The 25,736-nt window shown below is 47.6% G+C and overlaps 1 protein-coding gene across 3 annotated transcripts; it reads left to right on the plus strand.

Annotated features, from left to right (window-relative positions):
* The first annotated feature begins 14,792 nt into the window (after positions 1–14,792).
* On the plus strand, positions 14,793–24,437 carry HAUS5 (HAUS augmin like complex subunit 5). 3 transcript variants are annotated; one of them, XM_039249749.1, is made up of 19 exons: positions 14,793–14,930; positions 15,705–15,767; positions 15,861–15,893; positions 16,026–16,050; positions 16,663–16,768; positions 16,891–17,050; positions 18,139–18,208; positions 18,300–18,382; positions 18,888–18,945; positions 19,102–19,226; positions 19,431–19,494; positions 19,624–19,754; positions 19,977–20,139; positions 20,352–20,432; positions 20,534–20,679; positions 20,940–21,051; positions 21,129–21,261; positions 23,559–23,691; positions 23,808–24,437. In XM_039249749.1, exons 1-19 carry the CDS (start codon positions 14,833–14,835, stop codon positions 23,923–23,925), a joined length of 1,902 nt encoding a protein of 633 aa, XP_039105680.1. In that variant the 5' UTR covers positions 14,793–14,832; the 3' UTR covers positions 23,926–24,437. The 3 variants fall into 3 exon arrangements, with proteins under 3 accessions (XP_039105680.1, XP_039105683.1, XP_039105682.1); XM_039249752.1 differs by lacking the exons at positions 14,793–14,930; positions 15,705–15,767; positions 16,663–16,768 and having other exon boundaries at positions 15,866–15,893; XM_039249751.1 differs by lacking the exons at positions 14,793–14,930; positions 15,705–15,767; positions 15,861–15,893; positions 16,026–16,050 and adding an exon at positions 16,088–16,573.
* The last annotated feature ends 1,299 nt before the right edge of the window (positions 24,438–25,736 follow it).

Raw genomic sequence — 25,736 nt, forward strand, 5'->3', positions numbered from 1 at the left:
TAAACTTAAAATCTTCTGAAAAAGAAACCTCCACACCCCGACTTAATTGGTCAATGATACCAAAAAGATAACATCATTTCCACACAATCTCTTCCGGAAAATAGGAGAGGGGAGAATATTTCCCAACTTGTTTTATGAGGCCAGCATTATCTTAATTCAGATTGTGTATACAACACAATATCTCTTGTAATTATAGACAGAAATATTCTCAATAAAATATTAGAAATCCAAAACCAGAAGTATATAAATAGAATACACCATTGCTGGGGTGCCTGGGTGACTCCGTCAGCTGAACGTCCACTCTTGATTTTGGCTCAGGTCATGATCTCATGGTTTGTTGAGACTGAGCCCAGTGTGGGGCTCTGCGCTAACAGCACGGAGTCTGCTCAGGATTCTCTCTCTTCCTCTTTCTCTGCCTCTCTCTCTCAAAAATAAATAAATAAACTTAAAAAAAAATCCACCATCACCAACTGGAGTTTCTCCCAAAAATACAAAGCTGGATCAATATTAGAAAATTAGTCAATGCAATCCACTATATTAACCATCTAAAGAAGGAAAACCACATTATTAACTGATGCAGAATAACTTCATTATTAACTGAAGTCATTTGGGAGTATTCAACGTTAATTCACAATAAAAATTCAGCACACCAGGACTAACAGGGAACTTCTTCATCTTGATAAAGGGCATCTACAGAAAACCTATCTAAAATCATATGTAACAGTGAAGGGGAAGGTTTCCTCTCTAAAATTTGCAACAAGGCAAGAATGTCCTATTCCACATCTCTCCTATTCCTATTCCTATTCCACATCAGACTGGAAGTCCTAATATGCACAATAAGTCAGAAAAATAAAGAAAGGTCATAGGGATATAAGGGAAGAAATAAAACTACCCTTATTTGTGGATGACATGATTGTCTATGTAGAATACCCCAAGGAACTTACCAAAAAAACTCAGAAAACAAAAACAAAAAACAAGGGGCACCTGGGTGGCTCAGTCAGTTAAGCATCTGACTTCTGCTCATGTCGCGATCTAGCTGTCTGAGAGTTTGAGCCCCATATCAAGCACTGTGCTGACAGCCCTGAGCCTGGAGCCTGCTTGGGATTCTGTCTGTCTCTCTCTCTCTCTCTCTCTCTCTCTCTCTGTTCTGTCTCTCAAAAATAAAATAACATTTTAAAAAATCCTCTTAGAGTTGATAAAAATTGGTTTAGCAAGATCACCAGTTGCAATATCAACACACAAAACTCTAATGTGCTTCCTTATGCTAGCAATGAACAATCAGAAATCAAATTTATTTAAATAAATAGAGGAGTGCCTGGGTGGCTCAGTTGGTTAAGTATCCAACTTCCGATCAGGTGGTGATCAGGTGGTGATCTTGTAGTTCATCAGTTCAAGCCCCAAATGTTTGGGATTCTCTCTCTCTCTCTCTCCCTCTCTCTCTCTCTGCTTCTCCCTCACGTGCACTTTCTCTCTCTCAAAATAAATAAATAAATTTAAATAAATAACGATAAATAAATAGGTAGATAGAGGGGATTAAGGATACACTTATCTTGATGAGCACTAATACATACAATTGTTGAATCATTACATTGTACACCTGAAAGTAATATAACATTACATTAATTTACTTCCATCAAAATAATAAATAAAAATAAATAACAGTTACCAAGAAATGATAATCATAATATCATTTTCAATAGCTCCCAGAAACCAAGTAGTTGGGCATCAATCTACACTATTATGTGTATCAGCTGGGTTTTTAAACTGCAGCTGCAGAAAAAAGAAAGAAAAAGCCTAAATAAATGGAGAGGCTTCCAATTATAGTGAAATGGGGGCCCAATGTCTCTCCTAAAATTGATCTGAAATTCTAACGCAATTCCTATAAAAAGGCCAACAAGATTTGTAGATCTATAGAAGTATAGTCAAAATAATTCTGTAAAAGAAGAATGAAGTTGGAATACTCATTCAATTTTTAGAATCACTATAAAGCTACATTATAAGAGAACATGGTATTTGCAAAGAAACAGACACACTGATCAACAGAACAAAATAAAGAGTGCCAAAAGAGATCCATATACATACATATATATATGACCAATTTATTTTCAAACGAAGGACAATGCAACTTATCAGAGAATGAACAGTTTTTAATAGTGTTTATTAATTAAAAAACTAAATGAAAATCATTATCATCACCATTTCATCTAAAACCTCACCTCTTATAAAATAATGCACTCAATATGGATCATAAATCTAATGTAAAATGTAAATCTATCACACATTTAGAAGAAAACATAGGAGAAAATCTTCCTGACACTGGATTAAGCAGAGATTCTTAGACATAGGACCAAAAGCACGTCCATAAAAGAATTTTTTTTAATGGGCTTAATATAAATTAAAAACTTTGCTCTGCAAATGACACTGTTGGAAAACAGAAAAGATAACCTACAGACCCAGAGAAAACATTTGCGAAATCACATGTCTGAGAAAGGACTTCTACCCAAAATATATGAATGACCTTCAAAACTAAACTGTAAAAAAAAGCAACCCCCAGAATTGACCAATCACCTAAAAGAGTAGGAAGAACTTGCACTCCTTCAGAATAATCAGTAGCCACATGAGTACTGGATTCCTGCGCCCATCACAGACAACCTCCAATCAGCCAATAGTAACAGAAAGACAAGCTAGAAGGCAGGTCCATCACGGTCTCCACGGTAACCCCTGGCAGGTTGAAGTGAGGGAAAGCCCAGAGCCAGATGCCCTGATGGGAGGTGTTTGAAGAGGCAGGGAAGGAATTTATGGGGGGGGGGATAGGATAAGAGAAAGCATGGGTAGAATAAGGGGGCAAGAAGGGTTTCAGGAGGCAGAATGAGGGTGTTATAAGAAGAGAATTATTTAGAGGGAACAGTGGTTTAGGAGAACAGGAAGGCTGCTATGAGTGGAGGAAGGAGAGGTTCAGAAGGTCAGGACACAGGTTTCAGAGGTGGAGAGAAGGTGGTAGAGAGAGAAAGAGGAGGATTGTATAAGGGGACAAAAAGAGGCTATGAGACAATGACAGGGAGAGGACTTAGAATTTAGAATTGGTCAAAGAAGTTCTTAGAGGAGCCAACAGAGAGGTAATTTGTGGGGGGAAGGGGAAGGGAAGAAGTTTATGGGTGAACAGTAAGGCTTATAACAAGATCAGGACAGCTTCCCAGGAACAAAGTGAGGCATATTACAAATAGGATAAGGAGCTATTTGGAGACAATCACAGTTTTGTAGGGTGAGAGCTTTATGAGGGAACAAGGAAGGTTTTACAGATGGAAAGTGAGAGTGTTCAAGTGTTGCGTAGGGTCTTCTTAGTAGGGTGTTTTACAGAGGCAAAAAGAAGGCTGCTTTGGGGGACCATGAGGGTGTTATAGGAACACAGTGTGATAATGGCTCAGTTGAGGTTTCATGGAGAATAAGTGAGAGTCATCAGAGTCAGTTAAGGGTTTTGTGGGGGTGGTGTCAGAGGCCAAGTGAGGCATGCTGTAGGGACCTGCAAAGCAGTTATAGAAGACAGGGAAAGATTATAGGAGACAGGGAAAGGGTTCCAAGGACCTGGCACGGATTATAGAGCATAGGTGAGAGGGATGCTGGGAGATCTAGGTAGAAGGAGGTATTAAAGGAAATAAGGACAGATTAGAGGGCACATGGTAGGAATTAGCGGGAGTTGGCAAGACTTTTAAAGGAAGTCAAAGAAGAAACTATACGGCCAAGTATCTTGAAAAGGAGTCAGAGGGGACAGCACAGTACAGAAGCCGTACTGAGCCATAACCCACTCCCTTCCCACAGGCATTTGAAATTTTGCGGGACACGCCCCCCAGAGACCACATGTGCCTGTCGATTTGTGCCTTACTCCTGTGTTTTCCCATAGGCATTGTAGCCTTGATCTCTCTCCAGGTGGGAATCTGCATCGCGTCAATCCTCTCTTCTTTACTCCCTTTTCATCCTGGCCTTGACCCTGATTCAAATTCTTTCTTTTGTCCCTCCTATGGATTCAAATCCCCACCTAGTTTCATGCGGTCCCATAGCTCATCCATTACAGTAACCCACTGAAGCCCAACTATTCCTGTCCTGCCTCTCCCCTCTAATCAGACAAGGCACAGCAACAAGTGGAATAACGGAGCCTTGGCAGCTGAGACGTCCCACCAAGTCTACAATATGGCAGCTATGGGGATTCTCTTGGGAAGCCTCATCACACTCGCCATCTTGATTTTCCTCATGATGGACTTATTTTCTCATTAACCTCCTTTTCAGCAAATCACTAAAAATATATAACAGTATTACCTACCTTGGCTCTAAGTATCCGTTTGGGCCAAATGGGACACCTGTTCTTCTGTTCTTAAATGTCTGGTTGCCAAGTGCTGACAGCCTGAGCCAGCACCTTGACGTAGTTGATGGGGCAAGAAAGGGGCATGTTGGGTAGCCCAATGGACCTTCATAACCAACCCTGGGATCTTGCCAAGGGATGGGGGCCATGGAAGCAGGGTATGGCACTGCTCCCTCAGGACAGTCTCCCCTCCTGCTCACATCATGCATTCATGTCATAAATCTGTTCTTGCCAAGGACCTTAGCTCTGTAACCTGACTCTGGAGATATAGCAGTGACCACTTCAGATCCAACCACACACACCCCGTCAGAACTTATAAATTGGGTGAAGATAGATATATCATCAGACAGTGATAGTCCAGTGTGGTCTAATCTCTAGTAGAGTGAACCTAGAGAGGAGGGTTGTAAGAGGCCAAACCTAATCTTGGGTACTTACGGTCTACCAGGAAGCCAGGGAGTCAAGCAGCTGTCAGTGAACTGATCAAGTCAAAATTCAAGAATTCTGATCAAGTCAAGAATTCAGGTCAAGTTACAATTGTAGAGAGCTTCTGTTATAGGGATGATGGCCTCTTCTCCCCCCTCACCACCAAAGCTTGTCATTTATTCATCATTCAACAAATATTTCTTAGCACCTATGATGTACCAGGCACTGTACTAGGAGCTGGAGATTCAACAGAGCAAGACAAGTAAGTCTCCTTTCTGAAGGAGCTCACCTTCTACTGGAAAGAATACCATAAACAAATAGACCTCTAAACAAGATAATTACAGGGAGTGGTAAATGATAAGGAGAGAAATCAACTAGTGTAATAAGCTAAAGCAGTGCCACTAGTGGTCCACTAATGTTGATGGTCTGCAACAAGATTAAGTGCAGAAATTGCACAGTTCAAAACTCACAGAAATTTGACATGGCCATGACATCCAAGAATATAATCAATAGACTTGTCTTATTGGACAGGATATAGAAACCAAAAGAATTTGTACATGGCATTTTGGGGATATCAAAAAATGAGTCCTACTCTGCAACTACCAACAGTCTGAGGTACACTAAGCTAAAATGAGGTCTAGAAGCATATTGTTTAGAATTATGCCAGTGGCTGTAACAAATAAACCCTTCCATTTCAGTATCTCAAAAAATAGTTTCACAGAGAACCTCCCCAAGTGGGCATTTCTGGTTGCCCACATATTAAGTTAGGGATCCAGGCTCCTTCCACTTGGTAATTCCACCATCTCTTAAGTGCCTGGAGTCTTCTGAATCTAGGCAGAAGAGAGACTAGAGAATCCCCACTTGCTTCTTAAAATATTCATCCCAAAAGTGAATCCTTATACACTCTTGGATAGAAATGTAAACTGGTATAGCCACTATGAAATATAGTATGGAGGCCCCTCAAAAAATAAAAAATAGAAGCACTTACACCTGATCCAGCAATCCCACTTCCTGTGAATATATCCAAAGGAAAAAAATCACTGTCTCAGAGATATCTGTACTCCCATAATTACTGCAGCATTATTCACAACATCCAAGAAATGGAAACAATCCATCAATTGATAAAGGAATGAAAAGGATATATCAATATATACAAAGAAATATTATTAAACCATGAGAAATATGAAATCTTGCCATTTGCAATAATACAGATAGAACTTGAGGGCATTATGCTAGTAAAATAAGAAAGAGAAAGACAAATACTGTGCAATATCCCTTATGTATGAAATCTAAAAAAGCCAAACTGACAGAAACGGAAAGTAGAATGATGGTTGCCAGGAGCTGGAGGCTGGGGAAATGGGAACAGACTGTTAAAAAGATACAAATACTCATGTAGAAACTAATTTGACAATAAACTATTTGTAAAAAAAAAAAAAAGAAAAAAGAAAAAAAAAGAATTCTTTTGTACAAAAAAAAAAAGATACAAATACTCAGTTATAAAATGAGTAAGATCTTGGGATCTAATGTATAACATGGTGGTTATGGTGGACAATACTGTATTGTATACTTAAAATTTGCTAAGAGAGTAGATCTTAAGCGTTCTCATCAAAGGAAAAAAAAAGGTATATATGTGAGGTAATGGATGTAATAATTTGATTGTGGTAATAATTTCACAGTGTATATGTATATCAAATAACCATGTCGTATACTTTAAATTTACATTTATGTCAGTTATTCCTCAATAATAAATAAAGCTTTGGCCCTAAGTGACAAACATCTCTTGCTCTCAGTCCATTGGACATAACTAATCTCAAGGCCTCACCTGGTTGCAGGGGCCTCTGGAAAACGTAGTCTTAGACTGCACAGCCAATAGACACCTGTGACAACAGGGTTCCCAGAGTGGGAATGGCAGTCGGAAAGCCTCAACACTGGAATGAGCTTGGAGATTCAAAGAACAAAAAGGAGGCCATTGTGGCAGTAATGTCATACATCTACTCTCCAAAGTGGGTTCTCTCCTCCCTGTAGGGATCTATGAGATATCTGTACTCCCATAATTACTGCAGCATTATTCACAACATCCAAGATGTGGTCCCTATAGGGACCTCCTCCCTGTAGCACCTATAAGAACCTTGTAGGTGCTTATGAAGATTCCTAAGATGACCTCCCAATCCCAGCTCTCCTGAAGAGGAAATCCAACACTTATTCTTTGCCTTCCATCTGACAGAGATCTGCTCACAGGAATCTTTTGCAGATATATGACTGGCTATCTTTAGGACCTCCAACACTCGCGCCACCCCCCCCCAAGCCTGGCTCTGCCCTGGGTGATGCTGGGGATATCGTAGTGACCAACATAGTAGTGACCCCATCCCTGCCCTCAGGACATCTGCAGTCCAATAGAGAAGACAGGCTAACCACTAGATGGGGCTGTGAGTTGTTCTTTCATTTCTTTCTTTTTTTTAATTTTTAATTTTTTATAGTTTATTTATTTTTGAGACAGAGAGAGACAGAGCACGAGTGGGGGAGGAGTATAGAGAGAGAGGGAGACACAGAATCTGAAACAGGCTCCAGGCTCTGAGCTGTCAGCACAGAGCCTGACGCGGGGCTTGAACCCATGAACCATGAGATCATGACCTGAGCTAAAGTCAGACGCTTAACCGACTGAGCCACCCAGGCGCCCCTCATTTATTCTTTCATTCAGTGAAGTTTTATTGTGCATTTATTACAGTGCCATTCTGTGGTGTGTGAAAGATGATAAACTTAAGTAAGAAAATATTAAGAGTACTGTGGGATAAAAATAAAGCATGGTAAGTGTGATTGGAAGTACTGGAGATAGGAGAGGGGCTATAGTTTGAAATAGAGAGGCAGGTAATGCCCCAATTAGGATCTGACTTTTACCAAAGACTTGAAGGACTTGGGAGAGGGAACCAGACATGTATCTGGGGTGAAAGTCTCAGGCAGACGGAACTACTAGTGCAAAGCCTGGAGGGAGGAGCATGTCTGATATTTCTGAGATAGAGTAAGGAGGCCAGTATAGCTGATGTGAAGTAACATAGGGAATGGTCAGACACCCGATCAGGGAGGTAACATAGGCAGGATCAAAGACAGCTTACTCTACTCTTTTTTTTTTTTTTTAAGTGTAAAAAGGTGGATTATTAAAGCGTGAGGACAGGACCCAGGGGCAGGAAGAGCTGCCGAGCTTACTCTACTCTGAGTGACATGAACAGACATTGGAAAGATAAGTGACCTGTGCCGACTCAGATGTTAATAGTCTCCCTCTTACCCTGGAGGGAGGAGACTTTGGTGGACAGGTGACAGCAGGGAGACTGATGTGATATTCCAGATGGGAGGTGATGGAATATTAGGCCAGAGTGAGGAAGAAGAAAGGGAGGAAAAGCCTTGATGAATTTTAAAGGTAAATAGGAATTGCTGATGCATGATATGGGTATACGAGAAAGAAGGAATTTTGGCCTCAGGAACTGGAATCACAGAGCTGCCCTTGTCTGATCTGGGGGAGTGGGAGAGAAACAAGTCTAGGGAGCTACCTGTAATGGTCATTCTGACGTTTGGGAGCCAACGTTCTGGCTGCAGGCCGGTTCAGCAGTGGGCATGTGATTCTGCCTGAGCAAATGAAAATTGGATAAGTGGTTTCTGGAGCTTATGGTAGAGAGAAGCGGCCCACCTCTTCCATGTTACCTTCTAAGACCACATCTTTCTCCTCCACCTTGAATAGTGCAGGGGAAGCCGCTCTGCAGCCAGGCAGAAGAGCCTAAAGCTACTAGGATGAAGGGGGAACCAAAAAAGAAGCAAGCACTAGGAAGAGGAGCCAGAAACTGGGTCCCCAGTGACATCATCATCATCAACATCATGATAGTCGCTGAGCCATCAACTGTGTGCAGGCACTGTTCAAGGAGCCTACGCATGTTGTCTCATTTAAACCCCACAACACTAAAAACTAATATTATTACTGTCCCAAATTCATAAATGAGGAAACTGAGGCTGCGGAGATTGAGAGACTTGCCCTAGATCATTTAGCCTGTGAGTGGTGGAATGAGGGTTCAAACCCAATGAGTCAAACTGCAGAACTTTTGCTCATAATAATTGCCTTTCAGTGTTTGAGCTGCTGGATCACTCCTCACCTGAGGCAAGACAAAGCAGTACCCTTTTTAAATCACAAGAACCAAGATATTTCTTATTTGGGAGGAAAAACACTACATTGAGTTGGGTTTGGGGATATTTGTAATCAGAAAGAGACTTAGCTGTGAGAGTCCAGAGGAGGTAATCCAACCAACCGGAGGTCGGGGGTAAGTGGAGTCAGAGAAGGCTTGCATGGGAGGGCACATCTGAGATAAGACTTAAAGACTGAGGAGGAGGTAGCCACTGAATATAATGAAGGGTGATGGACGTAGAGGGCACAGCAGGAATAAAATCCCAGAGACAGGAAGGAGGGAGCCTTGACAAGTAATGCTCCAGTGAGAACACTGTCTTCCTCTCTGGAAAGGTCTTAACCTGGGGATAAGTATTCTCAACTCAGCCTAATCATCTCTTCCACTACCCCTCTGCTAACCACCACTCTTCCATCACCTGCTCCACTTACCTGCTCTGACCTGTCTTCTCCTCTGATCCACCATCCACTGAACACTCAGAATGTTCCTCCAACTTTTAATTTTTGATTTCTTAGTTTATTTAAATAAGGTTTCAAATCTACAGACTGTGAAGAAACAAGTCTAGCCCCTATGTGACATCCACATTTAGCATAAGTAAACATTTTCCTATATTTGCACCAGATCTCTTCTTCTTGGAAATTAAATGTTGTATGTACAAATTAAAGGCCTCCTCCTTCTTCTGTTCTCTTCTTCCCTCCCTCCATCCCTGAAAGAAACCACCAAACTCATGTGGCTGTAAACAAATTCTATGTGTATTTTGCACTTTCACTCAATAGTTGTGGACACACTTGATGGTGTAGAGTTGTTGTATCTGGGTGTGTAGTAGTGCTTAGAGACTTCTGCCAAAACTTTCCAGCTCTTTGCCTTCCAAGACTCACCTTCTGGGTCTCTCAACTGGCCCAGTTGATGTTTCAGTTGACATGGTCATAAAAAGGTCAATTGTTACAAGGAAATTAGAGACAGAATAATCTAAAATGTGCCAGATATTGATCACAAATTTTAAAACACTGTGTCCAAGAAGCAAATGATAAGAACCCATCTCTGGGTATTAATGCTACTAAAGAAGGTTTTATCTCCCAAAAGTAGTGTCTTATAGATGACACTTCTTAAGCTTTAATATGCATACAAATCACTGACAGATTTGGTCAAAATGCATGTTTAGGGGGCACCTGGGTGGCTCAATTGGTTAAGCATCCAACTTTGGCTCAGGTCATGATCTCATGGTTCGAGCCCCACCTCGGGCTCTCTGCTGTCAGCAAAGAGCCTGCTTTGGACCCCCTGTACCCTTCTCTCTCTGCCCCTCCCCAGCTCATGTATTCATTCATTCTCTCTCTCTCTCTCTCTCTCTCTCTTTTTCTCTCTCAAAAATAAACATTAAATTAAAAAAAAATTTAATGCACATTTTGATTCATTAAGTCCAGGAGTGGAGGGGCAAGGGATTCTGCATTTCTAACTAGCCCCTGAAGAATGCTGGTACTTGAACACCTTGTAATACAGCAGCAAATTACAGACCTTAATGTGAAAGCTTGAAGCTTGTCAAACAGGAACTAGGAGCAGAACACAGGTTAACCATGTTTGGTTGGGGATGATAATCATTTTGTCAGAACAGACTGAACAGTAGGGGTACAAAGGGGACTTCCAGTTCTTCTCCTGTGAGTAAGATGCCAATCTCACCTTTTTGTAGCAGCCTTTTGGAGGGTGGAGAAAAAAAACATCCTCTTCTTATGTAGGAGAGGAGGAGGAAAGCCATTGCAACTTCCTCCACGAACAACAGCTTGAGGTAACAGTAATTCCACAGACATCAAGAGTCTCTGCTTACAGAGTGTATCAGGTTTCCATCAGAGAAGCTGACCCACTAGGGGGGATGGATGGATGGATGGATGGATGGATGGATGGATGGATGGGGAGAGACAGAGAGAGAGAGAGAGAGGTAAGCAGATGAACTGGGATTTAACCTGGTGCAATCGGAGTTATGAAGCAGTCCCTAACATTGTGGTCTTAGTGTCTGATGCTGGCACTCGAAGTGCACAGGGCAGGCAGTGAGGAAGGGAAGGCAGACGGAAAGTGGGGAGAAACTAGGAAAGCTGGCCTCTGCCCTTGGTGGTGTGAGCATTCACAGGAGCAGTTGGCATCCTTCATCACAGAGCTAAACCCACACCTGGCCCAGGAGCTGAGAAGTTGGGGGGAAGATCCAGGAAAAGGTGAAACATTTGCTGGCCCGGCTGCTGCCCTGTGCAAACATGATGAGCCAGCAGCCAGTCAGTGACAGCCCGTGTGATCCACAAAATGGCTGCTTCACTTCTGCCCTCTAGAAGTGAAATCACATCTTGACCAAGGCTCTCTATTGGTCCATCCTAATAGAAAGCATACGGAGAAGGCAATTCCAAGATACAGTTCCTTCAGCCTGGTCAAGCTGACACATGACAAACCCACAGCACAGAGACTGGAGGAGAGTGGTGAGAAGACTGTCCATGGCTGCTGGGGAGATGGTCACCTGAGCAGCTCTGCTCTCCCTTGAGAGCGGAGGTACCTTGAGTGGATGTTTCTAATAATCTCTGGGTAGCATTGTTTTAGAGTTGGAAGGGAAACTGTAGTAGTAATCTCTTATTTGGTTTTAACCTTTCTTCCCAAACATACAGAATCCTTTTATGTTATAGCTTCAGTCAAGGTGCATCTGATTAGTTATTATTAGGTTAAGGTGATAGATGTTTCATTAAATAATATTCCAACTTTCAATTCTTTTAATAGATTTTATTTTTCATGAGCATTTTTATGCTTACAGAAAGTTACACAAAAGGAAAGTTCCCATATACTTCCTGTCCCTCCGCACATATTTTCCCTTATTATTATTCCCATCTTGCAGGAGTATGGTACCTTTGTTACCACTGATGACCAAGAGTGAAACATTATGACTAACTAGAATCTATAATTCACATTAAGACTCACCCTGTATTGTACAGTTCTGTGGCTTTTTATAAAAGCATAATGTGATGTACCCAGCATTTCAGTATCATACAAAATAATTTCGCCCTCCTAAAAATGCCAAGCCTCGGGGCACCTGGGTGGCTCAGTTGGTTAAGCATCCAACTCTTGATTTCAGTTCAGGTAGTGATCTCACAGTAGTCAGGCTGCACACTGACAACATGAAGCCTGCTGGGATTCTTGAGCACTCCCTCTCTCTTTCTCTCTCCCTCTCTGCCATACTCTGCTTGTGTTTTTTCTCTCTCACACAATAAATAAACTTAAAAAAAAAAAAAAGATTCTCTCTTCTTTCTCTGCCCCTCCTCTCTCTCTCTCTCTCTCTCTCAAAAAACAAAAACAAAAAAAAATGCTGAGCCTCACCTTTTCATCCCTATCCCCCAACTCCCCATCTCATGATCTCCTGGCAACCATGGATCTTTTTGCTGGTCTCTATAGTTTTGCCTTTTCTAGAATACTATATATTTGTGATCATACAGCCCATTGCCTTTTCAGATCATCTTCCAAAGTGGCTGTATCATTTTGCATTCCATCAGCTACGAATGAGAGTTCCTGTTGTTCCACATCCTCAACAGCATTTGGCATCGTTTGTTTTTTTTTCATGGATTTTAGACATTCCAATAGGTGTGTAGAGTTATCTTATTGTTTTAATTTGCAATTCCCTAATGACATGATGTTTGGCAACTTTCATGCTTATTTGCCACCTGTACATCTCCTTTGGTGAGATATCTGTTCATAACTTTTGTCCATTTTTAAGTAGATTGTTTTCTTATGGTTGAGTTTTAAAAGTTCTTTGTGTATTTTGGATACAAGTCCATCTTCAGGTATGTGTTTGGCAAATATTTTCTGCCAGTCAGTGATTTGTCTTCTCATTCTCTTAACAGCCAGCACTTTTTTTTAAATTTTTTAAAATTTTATTTATTTTTTAATCTACATCCAAGTTAGTTAACATATAATGCAATAATAGTTTCTGGAGTAGATTCCAGTGATACACACACACACACACACACACACACACACACACACAAAACACCAAGTGCTCATCCCAACAAGTGTCTTCCTTAATGCCCTTTGCCCATTTAGCCCATTCCCCCATCCACAACCAACCCCTCCAGCAAACCATATTTGTTCTCTGTATTTAAGAGTCTCTAATGTTTTGTCCCCCTCTCTGTTTTTATACTATTTTTGTTTCCCTTCCCTACGGTTGGCCATCTGTTTTGTATCTTAAATTCCACATGAGTAAAGTCATATGATATTTGTCTTTCTCTGACTGACTAATTTTGCTTGGCATGATACCCTCTATTTCCATGTATTTCCCTAATGACATATTTAGCAACTTTCATGCTTATTTGCCATGTAGTTGCAAATGGCAAGACTTCATTCTTTTTGATTGCCAAGTAATACTCCATTGTATATACATACCACATTTTCTTTATCCGTTCGTCTGTCGATAGACTTTTGAACAGACAGTATTTTTTTAAAGCCCCAGGAAAGGCTCATAGGCCAATGGCAGATACGCTAATTGATTTTGTTTTTTAATAGCAAAATACCCCACAAAAGGCAGATGGGTGGCAATGTCTGAGAGAAACAGCACCTTTTGAGAATTAAGCATTGTGGAGTAGTAGCTGCTAACCTTTCTTCCAGGAAACCCCCCTGGATTACATCAGCCCTTGGCACCCTCTTCTGCTTCTCAGCCCTTATGAAGCACTTAGAAGCTGGACTCAGCTTCTCCCCCAAATGTACTATCTCAGTGGTGATCCCATGGTCCCCTTGTCCCTGGGACAGAGACTCAGCCAGCCCTTGGATGTCCCCTTGCCTCCTCACACCCACGGAGTCCCACATTGTTACCAGCATCTCCCCCAAAGCTGTCCCTTCTCTCAGCATTTCAACGTCTGCTCTGCGCAGTCCCCAACCCAGAGCCCGGGACCTCGCCCTGGATGCCCCGCCCACTACAGCCAATCAGTCTCAGGACCCACTCAGTGTCCTCTGCTCTGCTCCGCAGCCCTACTTGGGCTGCCACTGACCTCGACTCCCACATACTCCCTCCTCCCTCAGTCCACAGTTTTATTCTCACCCCAACACCTCTCCCCTTATTTGTTTACTGAATACTTCGAGAGTTAGGCTTTATACTGGACACAGAGCACAGAGTAGTGAGCTAGGCAGGCATGTCGGTAAAAGGTCCCTGAATGCTGCCATTTCTCAAGAGCCTGTGTGAGGCTGAGTGGTCGCTCCAGAACTCCCACTCCAATATCCAGTGCTTTCAGGAACGGTCGACAGACCTCTCACACTCCCTGTGTCCCAAACTGACCCACTCCTGCTGCTTATATTCTACCATCCTTACCTGGTGGTGGCGATGCCTCCAACTCCCCCGCTGAACAGTGAGCTCCAGATGGGACTGGACCTGCCTCGCCCACAGCGGTGTCCCCAGGGCAGGATTGGCTCACGAACGTTATGGAAAGGTAAAGACGAACGAATACCTGGAAGAAAGCATGCCAGGGAGATGGTCCTGCTATCGGCCCCCTATCCCTCACTCAGACCTGAAACCCCCTGTTTTTGAAATCAAAGAGCGGTAAGTTTGGCATCTCCGCACCTGGCCTCCATGGATGAAAGTCCCATTATGACAAGAAAAGCAAGGGAGGCATTTGGGACCTTGTGCCCCTTAGGGGACACTTCGTAGTGAGCGGGGGGAGGCCGAAAGCGAACGAGCCTCACCGTTTCTCCACACCCCTTTCATCTTCACTCAAAGGAACCACCCTGGAGGAGACGGACACGCAGAACTCCTCCGCAGCGCTCAAGAGCCGCGGGGCCCCAGTCTGCCTGGCAACCCATGGCGTCACTGCCGGCGCGCCCGTGACGTCAGAGGCCGGCGCCACACATGAAGAGGGTGCGGGAAGCGGCTGTCCCGGCGCTGTGATGGAGTTAGTGCAGGAAGCGCGGGAACTGGGTTGCTGGGCGGCGGAAGAGATGGGGGCGCCCGTGGCAGCCCGGGCCCCGGAGTCAACGCTGCGCAGGTGAGGGATGCTCTCGGAGTGAGGACTCCATACCTTAGAGATCGTCTCCGGGGGTGAGAACCCCACCCCTCACTGAAGACCCGCCTTCCTCTCCCCCACCTCAGCCCGAATGAGAATAATCCTCGAGGGCGTTCTCCCAACCCCCGTCCCACACCCAGTAGTATACCCGGGAAGAGGATCCTGGATTGAGTGAAGACACCCCTGGCGGTGACCCCCACACTCCCACAACCCGACCCCGTGAGTCCGTTCAGAGTGAGGGCGGGGCACCCGCCCCGGAGGATCCTCTGAGAGTTCATGAAGCCCCTAACTGTGTAGAAGTAAGATCTTTGGAGCAAGACTGCCCCTACAGCACCCTACCACCCCTACCCTCCCCAGCCAGTGAGGAGACTCCGAGTCAGCAAAGACCTCCCCACTGGAGATTGAATCTATAGGAGTAATGACCCATATCGGGTAATGAGAGAGCAGTACCCGGCAGTATACTCTCCACCCCCACCTCAGGAAGTGACCAGAGGTAGCCCTCTCCTAGGAGAAAGGAATCTCTGCCCCCCTCCCCCCCAGGGAAATGAGAATATCCACATCCAGCGAAACGCCCACAACTCAGTGACCAAGAATTCGCTAGGAAGGAATATCTCACCTCAAAGAGTGTAGACCCTCCCCTTTCCCCTCAGAAGTAACAATTCCCTAGTAAAGACTCCCCACCATCGCCACCCCGGGAATAAGGATCCTCCCAACTCTGTGATGCCCGGGGCAAACCTTTACACACTGTCTCCACAGGCTGTGTCTGGGCCAGGGGGCTGACATCTGGGCCTATGTTTTGCAGCATGTGCACAGCCAGAGGTGAGCCTGGCTGCATGAGGGAGGCTGTGACAGGGGAGGGTGACGCAGGCCAACCTCACAGTAACACCTCTTCCTTCTACCTCTCCCCTGTAGGAATGTCAGGAAGATCCGAGGAAACTTACTTTGGTAACTGGTTCTAAAAGCGATTCCTCCCTATTTCCCGAGTCCCCTCCAGCCGTACTTTCACCCATAGACTCACACCTCCTGTCTCCTCCTGGAAGTCCCTGTCACCCCCTAACTCTGGCCTCATTTCCTCAGGTATGGCCACCAGGACAGTCCAGAGGTGAGAAGCATGTGTTATAAGATTTTCTTCCATCCAAAAAGAGGACTTCTAGATTTCTGCTGCTCTAGGCCTAGGCTTGTGTGATGCCAAGGACACTGGGTTGCAAGACAGCTCTGGTCCCCACACTCAGGGCTTACAGTCCAAGGGAGACAGGCATGCGCTGGATGTTGAGGGGACATGGATATGAGGCATCAAAGCTGATGAGGGGAGATGGGAGAAGGGACTGGTTTAGGAGATATACTGGCGCCAATGGAGGACCTATTGTGTGTAAGAGGCCCCCGTGACATCTAAGGGGAGGATTCCAGAAGACGTTGGGACTCCTAGATTTGGCACTTCGTGGAGAGATGAGATCTGGGGCAGAGATATAGTGTCATAAATGTAGAGACCGGAAACAGGTTAGGAGGATAGGTGAGACCATCCCAGGAGGAAGGAGGAAGACAGATGATACCCTCGTGTTCTTGGCCTAGAGAATTAGACAAGAGAAACTGCTTAGGAAAACCCCCCCTGCCACCTCCCTGTGCAGGTGAGGAGACCGGTGTTCCACAAAGGGCAGTCAGGCCAGGCCAAGCCCCAACCAGGCCATGCATCTGACTCTGTACCTGATCCCACCAGGCCCGTCGGAAGCTGGAGCTGGAAGCCACTGTTGCTCGCCTGCGGTCAGAGATCCAGGAGTTAGACCAGAGCCTGGAGCTGATGGAGCAAGAGACTGAGGCTCAGGGTGACCTATGGGGCTGGGAAGATGAGCAGCCTGGGGCAGATGGAGTGAGAGGCGGAGGCTCAGGGTGACCTATGGAGCTGAGAAGATGAGCAGTGCTGATGGCCACCCCATTTCTCTTATAGACATGGCCATGGCACAGGCCCTGCAGAGCATTCAAGACACCCAGCGTCGTGCTCTCCTCCTCCGGGCCCAAGCTGGGGCCATGCGAAGACAGCAGCGTGGGCTTCAAGATCCCATGCAGCGGCTACAGAATCAATTAAAGCATCTGCAGGACGTAGAGAGGTAGGCCCTCAGGTGCCCAGGGACCAGCCTTTACTAGGCCAGCGGACAGACATTTTCCTTAGAGACCCAGACCCCTTCTTGGGTTCTAGGATTCTGAGCTCTACTCCTTAGGATTTAAAGTCCGTAAGACCAAGAAATTGTGTCATCTCAGCCACTGATATTTCCAGTGCGTAGAATGATGCCTGCTGTATATCTTGGGAGTGTGCTGGGGAAAGAACAGTAAATAAGAGACAAGTCCCCACCCTCACGGAGCTTACACACTGATGCAGAGGAGATAGATGATAAAATAGGAAGCAAACTCTATAATTGCAGGGAGGCATAAATGCTCTGATAAAAAAGGTGGTGTATAGAAAGGGAGAGGGCAATGCTACTCTAGGTAGGATGGTCTGAGCAGACCTTTCTGAGGAGGTAACATTTGTGTTGGGGTAGGAATCTCCATGGAGAGCAGCAGCAAGAGCAGAGGTGCTGAGTTTGGTGTGTGGGAAGAACAGCCAGGAGGCCAGTTCAGCTTAAGTTACACAGGCAAAAGGGAGAGCATGAGGAGGCGAGGTTGGCGATAGGACAGAGTGCTATGGAAGCATTGGAATTTTACCTTAAGGATGGGTTCGTGCCCTAGCTTGGCCACTTACAGCTCTGTGACCTTGGGCAAACAATTTTAACTCCTTTGTGCCTCCGTTTGTAAGCTCTATAGAATGGAGATAATGGTAGACCTACTGTATAGGGTAGGTATGATAATTCAGTGAGTCAAGTCACACAGAGTTTGTGATACCCACTATCACTGTTCTGAGTATGATGGGAAAACACATTGTTTTCAAGGCTTGAGGGCAGAAAGGTGACATGATATGTCTGAGGTTTTACCGGGATCCTTAACTACTAGATGGAAAACAGACCACAGGGGCCAAGAGGAGAGGCCAGTAAGGAAGCTAATACAGCCAAGAGATGACAGTGGCCTAATTTTAGAGGTGGCCCCTGAGATCCAGGCTCGGTGATCCCTGTGATAAGCCTTGCAGCAGGAGGAGACATAGACATCCGTTCTTCTAGCTCCTTTTCTCCCAAGGTCCCCCCACCCCAACTCTTTCTCTCTCCAGGAAGGCCAAAGTTGATATAACCTTTGGACCCTTGTCGTCAGCAGCCCTGGGACTGGAGCCTGTGGCCCTGGTAAGAGTCCTGGGCCATGGGGAAAGAGGTGGGGAGTCTGGGATCAGGTGGACCCCTGGGTCCGCCTCATGCCCCATCCTCTTCTTCCCAGGCTGATGTCCGAAAAGCCTGTACCCTCCGGACCCAGTTTTTGCAGAACCTCCTAGTTCCTCAGGCCAAGGGAGGCATCGTCTTGTGAGTGTCATCCAGGCCCCACAGACCCTGCCGAGAAGCTGGGCTTTGAGGGGGGAGTCACTTCGCTGTTAATTCCTCAGCCACTGAGCCTCTGGACTATGTCAGCCGCAGGCCTTGCCCTGACGGCTCCAGGCTGGGACAAGGAGCAGACAAATCCATCACAAATAGTGACAGTCAGTGGTTAGGGATGTTGGGGGCAGGGAAGCCTGAGAAACTCCGGGTACCCAAAGGAGACACTACTCGGCTAAGGAGTCAGGGAGGACAGATTCTCTGGTGAGGAGGCTTAGCAAGGGTAAGAGGTTAAGAGAGTATTCTAGACAAATAGCACATGTAAAAGGCCCTAAGTCCAGCTAGTTGGGAATTCAAGTCCAGGAGGCATAGATGGACTTGGTTTCCTCATCCTTAAAATGGGAACAATAGCCCCCACCTTATAGGGTAGTGGTAGTCAGTAGAGGGAGAGTTGACATGTTTGTAATATTCTCTGTCCCCTTTCCTAACCTTGTAGAACCCCTCGAGATGACCACTTTGGAGCTTCCTACCAGCAGTGGCTTAGCTCAGTGGAGGTGAGGGGAGCTTTCAGGAAAGGCCACACCTTCTGCCCCATGAGCAAACCCCAGGGTGCCAGAACCTAACTCTTAATCCCTGCCTCATCACCCTGGGTCCCAGGTCACAGCCCTGTCCCCATCCAGCCCTACTTCACCCTCCCCACCTCCCCCCAGACACTACTGACAAACCATCCTCCGGGCCACATCCTGGCCTCCTTGGAGCACCTGGCTGAAGAGCGGGAGGCAGAGATTCGGTCCCTGTGCAGTCCAGATGGGCTCCAAGATACGGAGATAACCAGGTGTGAGGCGGAGTGCTCCTAAGGGTGGGGCAGGGCCAGGGGACGGGTAACCCGGACCAGACTCAGGACCAGGCGCAGCCATCAGCTGTCGGGGATGGAGCTGAAACACAGTGATCAGTCTGGCAGGTGGGCTGACAATGGCCACCCCCGAAAGCTCAGGAAGGGGAGAGGGCTCCTCCCTTAGCCGTTTTATCCCACCCCCAGGTCCCAGGCACCAGACCAGCCAGACTCCAGCCAGGCCCTGCCGTCCATGGTGCATCTCATCCAGGTGACCCCCAGGCATCCTTCCCAAGACTCCATCTCCTTCCCAAGACTCCATCTCCTTCCCATCCCGAGCCCATTTGATCCCTTCACCCCCAAGGATCATACCCACCCTGACTTTATACCCCTGCCCCAGGAGGGCTGGCGGGACGTGGGTGTGCTGGTGGCCCAGCGGGGCCCCCTGCTGAAGGAGCATCAAATCCTGACCCAGCGCCTCCAAGGCCTGATGGAGGAGGTGGAGAGATGTCCCCTGGAATCCAGAGAGAGGTGAGGGGCTCCCTCAGCAGAGGCCTCTAGGCCACCTCTCTCCCAGAGGCCTCTGAATACTGGACTTTTTCTGTCCCTCTGCCTCCCAGCTCTGCCTCCCTGCCCTCCTGGTTTATCTCCGTGTTTGTGGCTCCTTGTGCATCCTGCCAGATCTGATCCCCCTCTTCCACTATGAGTCTTAGTCACCTTCCTCTGCCTTGCTCTCTTCTGCTTGTGCCCCAGGCAGGCATTGGTGCTGGGACTCCGAGGCTGTGGCCTGTGGGCAGAGCTCAAGGCCCTGCGCGCCCAGAGCCAGGAGCTGGAGGAGGTGACTGGGCGCCGGCAGCTTCTGCTACAGGAGCTACAGGCCAAACAACAACGGATCCTGCACTGGCGCCGGCTGGTGGTGAGAGGCGGGCCTCGGGGAAAGTGGAAGTGCTGCATGGAGGGCCAGAGAGAGGCCGGAGCCTTGGGATCCAGAACTGGGCCTCGTGGTGGGGAGGGGCCCAGGATGAGCCTTCCAAGAGGAAGGAGGACTGTACAAAGGGGCAGGCAGGGCCAGAGGCTGGGAGGTAGGAAGTAAAAGCAGCCCATCTCCATGGCCTCGTGGTTATCCAGGAGGAGACACAGGAACAGATCCGCCTGCTCATCAAAGGCAACTCAGCCAGCAAGACGCGCCTGTGCCGGAGCCCTGCGGAGGTGAGGATGGATTTGAGGCAAGGTCTGCGTAGGGCTAGGGCTCCCACAGATGGGGCTGGGTGGCTCCAGGCTGCCCCTCCCATCCCTTTCCTTCCCCACAGGTACTGGCTCTGGTTCAGCAAAAAGTGGTCCCCACATCTGAGGCAGTGGCACCACAGTCCCAGGAGCTGCTTAGTTGTCTGGAGGAGGAAGCCCGGCATCTTCCCCACCTTCCGCTGGACACCTTGCTTCGGCACAGCCCTGGAGGGTAGCACCAGGCCACCCCCTGTCTCCCCTCCTGTGGATGACTATCACTCCCTGATTCTACTCCCAAAAAATAATCCCAGGCCCTCACTGTTCCCAAGCTGCCAGACCTCACCCTCAGGTCCTCAGTCCCAACTCTGGAATCCTAGTCCCCAGACCCACCTCCAAGTTCCTGGGCCTCCTGAGCCCACCTCTCAGCCCCCAGAACCTCTGGAACCCAAGCCTCGTCTCAGTGCCCCCCCCGCCCCCGGACTCTCCCTCCAGGCTACAGCCCCTGCCCACTGTCCTGCCATCCATCCATCAGCTGCATCCTGCGTCCCCGAGGGGCTCCAGCCTCATAATGCTGAGCCACAGACTGGGGCTGCCTGCAGGGAAGGTGAGTTTCCATCCCCTAGGACCTGCCTTCCCACCCCTACCCCCTCCCAAAATGACTGTCCCTTCCCCTCCCTCCAGGCTCCAGAGCTGCTCCTTCCAAAGGCCGCCTCTCTTCGTCAGGACCTTCTGTTTCTCCAGGACCAGCAGAGTCTCCGGTGCTGGGATCTGCTCCGCATGAAGACCAGCCTGCCCCCAGGACCACCCACCCAGGGTAAGGCCTGCCTTCCCTTCACGAGCGGCATTCCTGCCCGTTCCCAGGGCTGCCAGCCTCCAGCAGAAATCACAGTGCCGACCGTGCGCCGCGTCAGCTGTGAGCATGCTCACGGGTTTCACCTGCGCCGCAGCCCCATGGGGTTAGCACTGCCATGTGCCCCACGTACAGAGGCAAGAACTAAGACAGGAGGCCTTGGTGGCTGCTTAGGTAGCAGAGCTAGGATTTAAATCCAGCAGTCTGACATGTAGTCTGTACTCTTAACCAGGTGACACTGCCTATCAAATTGTGAAGCAGTCAAGTATCAGCATCTAATAAGATACTTGAGTGGTTAAAAGCTAGGCTGTGGAGTTAAACTCTTCTCAGCCCTACATCTTCCCTGCTGTGTAATCTCCATGTGCTTCAGTTTCCTCTTCAGTGGAGTAAGCATAATCGTAGTACCTTACAGAGTTGCTGCAAAGACGAAGTTCGGTTACCCAAATAGGGCACTGAACAATGCACGGCATACTGGAAGCACAGTGCATCTCTGGTGTGATTGTGACCTTTTTGTCTGCACACGTGCAGTCTCTTTCAGTTCTCACCATAAGGGTAGAGATTAAGACCCAATTTACTGATGACAAAACTGAAACTCAGAAAAGTGGTTCATCAGTAGATTCCCTCAACTAGCACTTGCTGGGTTGCTACTGGCCCCCAGAGCTCCACGGGGAGAGAGGCCCCCAGCTGTCCAGCCCCAGGGATCCCAGTGGTGGAAGCAAAGCGAGCAGAACCAAAGGATGAATAGGTGGAAGAGGTGTATTGATGGGAAACGAACTGGGGTGCCATCAGCAAAGCAGGAAGAGGCCATTTTCTGGCCTTTGAGTTTCAGGCCTTCTCCTCCAGTGAGCTGGGAGCTGTGTGCCTGGCAGAGCTGTGTGCTGTGTGCTGTGTGCCGTGTGCCGGAGCTGTGTGCTGTGTGCTGGGTGGAGCCGTGTGCAGGGAAGGAACTGTGTGCGGTAGGGAGCTGTGTGGTAGGGAGCTGTGTGCGGGGAAGAAGCTGTGTACGGGAGGGAGCTGTGTGTGTGGAGGGGGAAGGAGCTGTATGCGGGAGGGAGCTGTGTGCAAGGAAGGAGCTGTGTGCAGGGAGGGAGCTGTGTGCAGGGAGGGAGCTGTGTGCGGGGAAGGAGCTGTGTGCGGGGAAGGAGCTGCGTGCAGGGAGGGAGCTGTGTGTGGGGAGGGAGCTGTGTGCGGGAGCAGCCGGAGACACAGCACTACATCGTCCAGCCACATGGGCACCTTGGGCTTTAGCATGGCTGCAGCAGAGCATAGTTCCCTCTGATCTGAAAAGCAGTTTTGTTTTTCTTCTGCCTGGTTTCCTTCCCTCAAAAAATGACCTCACCCTCCTTCCTGAGGCCAGCAACCCAGAGTCATCCTAATTCCCCCCAGGACCCTAACCTCCTGTGCGCCCCCCCCCCCAACCTTGAACTTGTCAACAAGCCTTGTAGGTCCTACTCCAGAGTGTGCCAGTCCGCACTCTGCCCCGCTAGCCTGTGGCTCAGGTACACCTGACCGCAGAAGTAGCTGAAGAAGAGGCACATGTCATGCCTGAGGTCAGAAGGCAAGGATGGAATGGAGTCAGGATTCAGGCCCAAGGGCTCTGACCACACTGCTGATCTGTGCTTAGTCTGAGATGTGCCTGTGGAGAGGAACTAGATCCAGTCATAGTCTCCAGGGAAACTGCTGGAGTGAAGGCCTACAGCAGTGTGAGGAGAAGCCTTGGGGTGGGGGATGCTGGGAAGGGCTTCCAGGAGGAAGCCCAGAATGGGCCCAGAGGGATAGGTGAGGATTGGTAGTAGCAGAGGTCACATAGTGCAAACCCTCAAGTACTGGCCTGAGGAGCTCAGACTCTGTCTTGGGGCTACTGGGGAGCCTTGGAGGGTTCCACACAGGAGGGGGAAAGGATCAGGTTTACGCCTTAGGAAGACCACTCTGGCTGGCATGTACCAGAGGCATGGACCAGAATGGGAGGCTGAGACCTGGAGCCTAGAAAGAGGGCTGGGGGGTGAGTAGGGAAGGGGAGAAGGGGGAGGAAGCTGAGGGATGGGCAAAGAGGATTGGTAGTCTGTTGGGGAGGGAGGAAGGTATCCAGGATGAAGCCTGGGGGATGGTGGGCTTGCCCCTGAGATGAGGACCCGAGAGGAGGGGGGAGGTGTGGGAGAGGTGAGGTCAACACTGGGTGACTGGAGACTTGGTGACCCATTGGCTGCAAAACCCCAGGAGCCAGAGGACTCAGCACTGCCTCCTGGGTTTCTCCCCTGCAGAGCTGCTGCAGACCCGGGCAGCTCGGGAAAAGGAGCAGAAAGAGAATCTGGGACAGGCCCTGAAGCAGCTGGAGAACCTGCTGACACAGGCGCTGGAGCGGATCCCCAGGCTACAGGGGGTCGTTGGGGACTGGTTAGAGCGGGGCACGATGTGGGGGGCGGGGTAGGCAGGACTTGGGGGTGTGGGCGAGGAAGGGGGGCGTTGGGGGAGGCCCGGGCCTTCCCTGTGACACTGTCCCCTTCCCCCAGGTGGGAGCAGCCAGGCCAAGCCGCCCTCTCCGGGGAGCTCTGCCAGGGCCTGTCCCTGCCCCAGTGGCGGCTGCGCTGGGTCCAGGCCCAAGGCGCCCTGCAGCAACTGTGCAGATGAAAAGGGGGCTCAAACAACTCAAGAGCTTCCTGTTTGTTCACCCCACCAAAGGCCTTTGGAAGAGAGCATCATCCAGATGTGTCAACCCACCGTCTCTACCCACTTGCTGGCCCCCTCACAGCCTGTTCCGTTCCCCTCAATTGCCTTACACCTGTCTCTTCATCCCATTAAAACCAAGGCAGCAAGCTACTCTGGACCCCACCCTAGGTCCCCCTGAAACTGCCCTCATCACCTTCACCCTTAGCAAAATGTCATTGAGCACCTGTCCTAAACACTGAGGATCTAGCACCGAACAAAATGGACAAAAGTTCCAGACTTCAGGAAGCTGTTGTTATAGGACAGGGAGATGGATCCCTGACAAGTTAAGTGAGCAAAATGTTTAGTATGTTGGAAGATAGCTGCTCTGGAGAAAAATAAAGCAAGCTGTAAGAGGCGCAACTTTAGATAGAAGGTCGCACACACTCTGTAAAGGTAATGAGAGGGAAGCACGTGGGTGCCCAAGGAGGGCTTGTAGGGGGCTGGGGTGGGAGGGAGGTGACAGCTTTTTTTACATATAAATCTCTAAAGTCATTTGGAAATTATCCAAATGGATCCAATTTCATCATATTTACATGTATCCCAATAGCACTTCTTAAAATTCTCAGAGCAGGGGCGCCTGGGTGGCTTAGTTGGTTAAGCGTCCGACTTTCGCTTAGGTCATGATCTCACGGTTCGTGGGTTCGAGCCCCACATCGGGCTCTGTGCTGACTGCCAGCTCAGAGCCTGGAGTCTGTTTCAGTCTGTGACTCCCTCTCTCTCTGACCCTCCCCTGCTCATGCTGTCTCTCTCTCTGTCTCCTAGAAATAAATAAAACATTAAAAAAAAAATTCTCAGAGCAGTGGTTGCTTCTGAAGGAGAGGTGAGTAGCAGGGATCAACCGAGGAGGAGACAAGGGAACTTTCTAGAGTTGGAAGTGGATTGTATGTTGAAGGTAATGAGGGTAGGTGTCAGAACCCGTCTAGCTATACTTTTTATGTCTGTGCATTTCACTGTGAATTACTCTTCAATTTATAAAGTAAAACTTTACCCACCTATATAAATAAAATTTCAGGTGATTTGAGATGCCACCTCTTCATATGTTAAATTTCCATGGTTAATTGGGCAATATTTGGATTCTCCAAGCCTACTGTCTGACTCTCATATGCCATCCCCACAGTGTTTTGATTATAAAGATTTTGAAATAAGTTTTAGTATCTGAAATGGCTGGTCTTGCTCTAATTTTTCAAGGTTTCCCTATCTCTTGCTAATTGTTTTTCCAAAATGAAATGAACTTTATACCCAACTTACCTGTTTCCAGAAAAAATACACACACAGATGGGAGTTTTACAGGGGTTGCAGGGAGTTTACAAATGAGGGAGATTTGACATCTTGGCATCTTTAATATGTTTGCTTTACAATGTGCCACCTTAGTGTTCCCCTCCTCTTCATCTTGGCTTCTAGCCAAGACAACACAGGGGTCCTTGTCCCCCCTGCCTGCTTTGTCTTTCTCTGTAGTATGTCTTCTAGTATACTTTCTGTTCTACTTTATTTATCCTTTATTGTCCTCCAAACAGAATATGAGCTCCATGAAGGTGAAGTTCTCTATAAACTAGAAGTTGGCCAAACTTGCCTATATATAATTCAAAATCCAGATGCAGTAAGGAGAATTATTGATGAAAACATATAAACAAGAAAAAGAAAAGAAGGAAAGGGTAGAAGGAAGGAAGGAATAAAAAGGCAGAGGGAGGGAAATTTATAGATTAAAAGACTTAAAATTTTTTTTTTAATGTTAA

The sequence above is a fragment of the Hyaena hyaena genome, unplaced genomic scaffold (genome assembly GCF_003009895.1).
Source record: "Hyaena hyaena isolate Hyena2069 unplaced genomic scaffold, ASM300989v1 scaffold_345, whole genome shotgun sequence".
NCBI classification, from domain to species: Eukaryota; Metazoa; Chordata; class Mammalia; order Carnivora; family Hyaenidae; genus Hyaena; species Hyaena hyaena.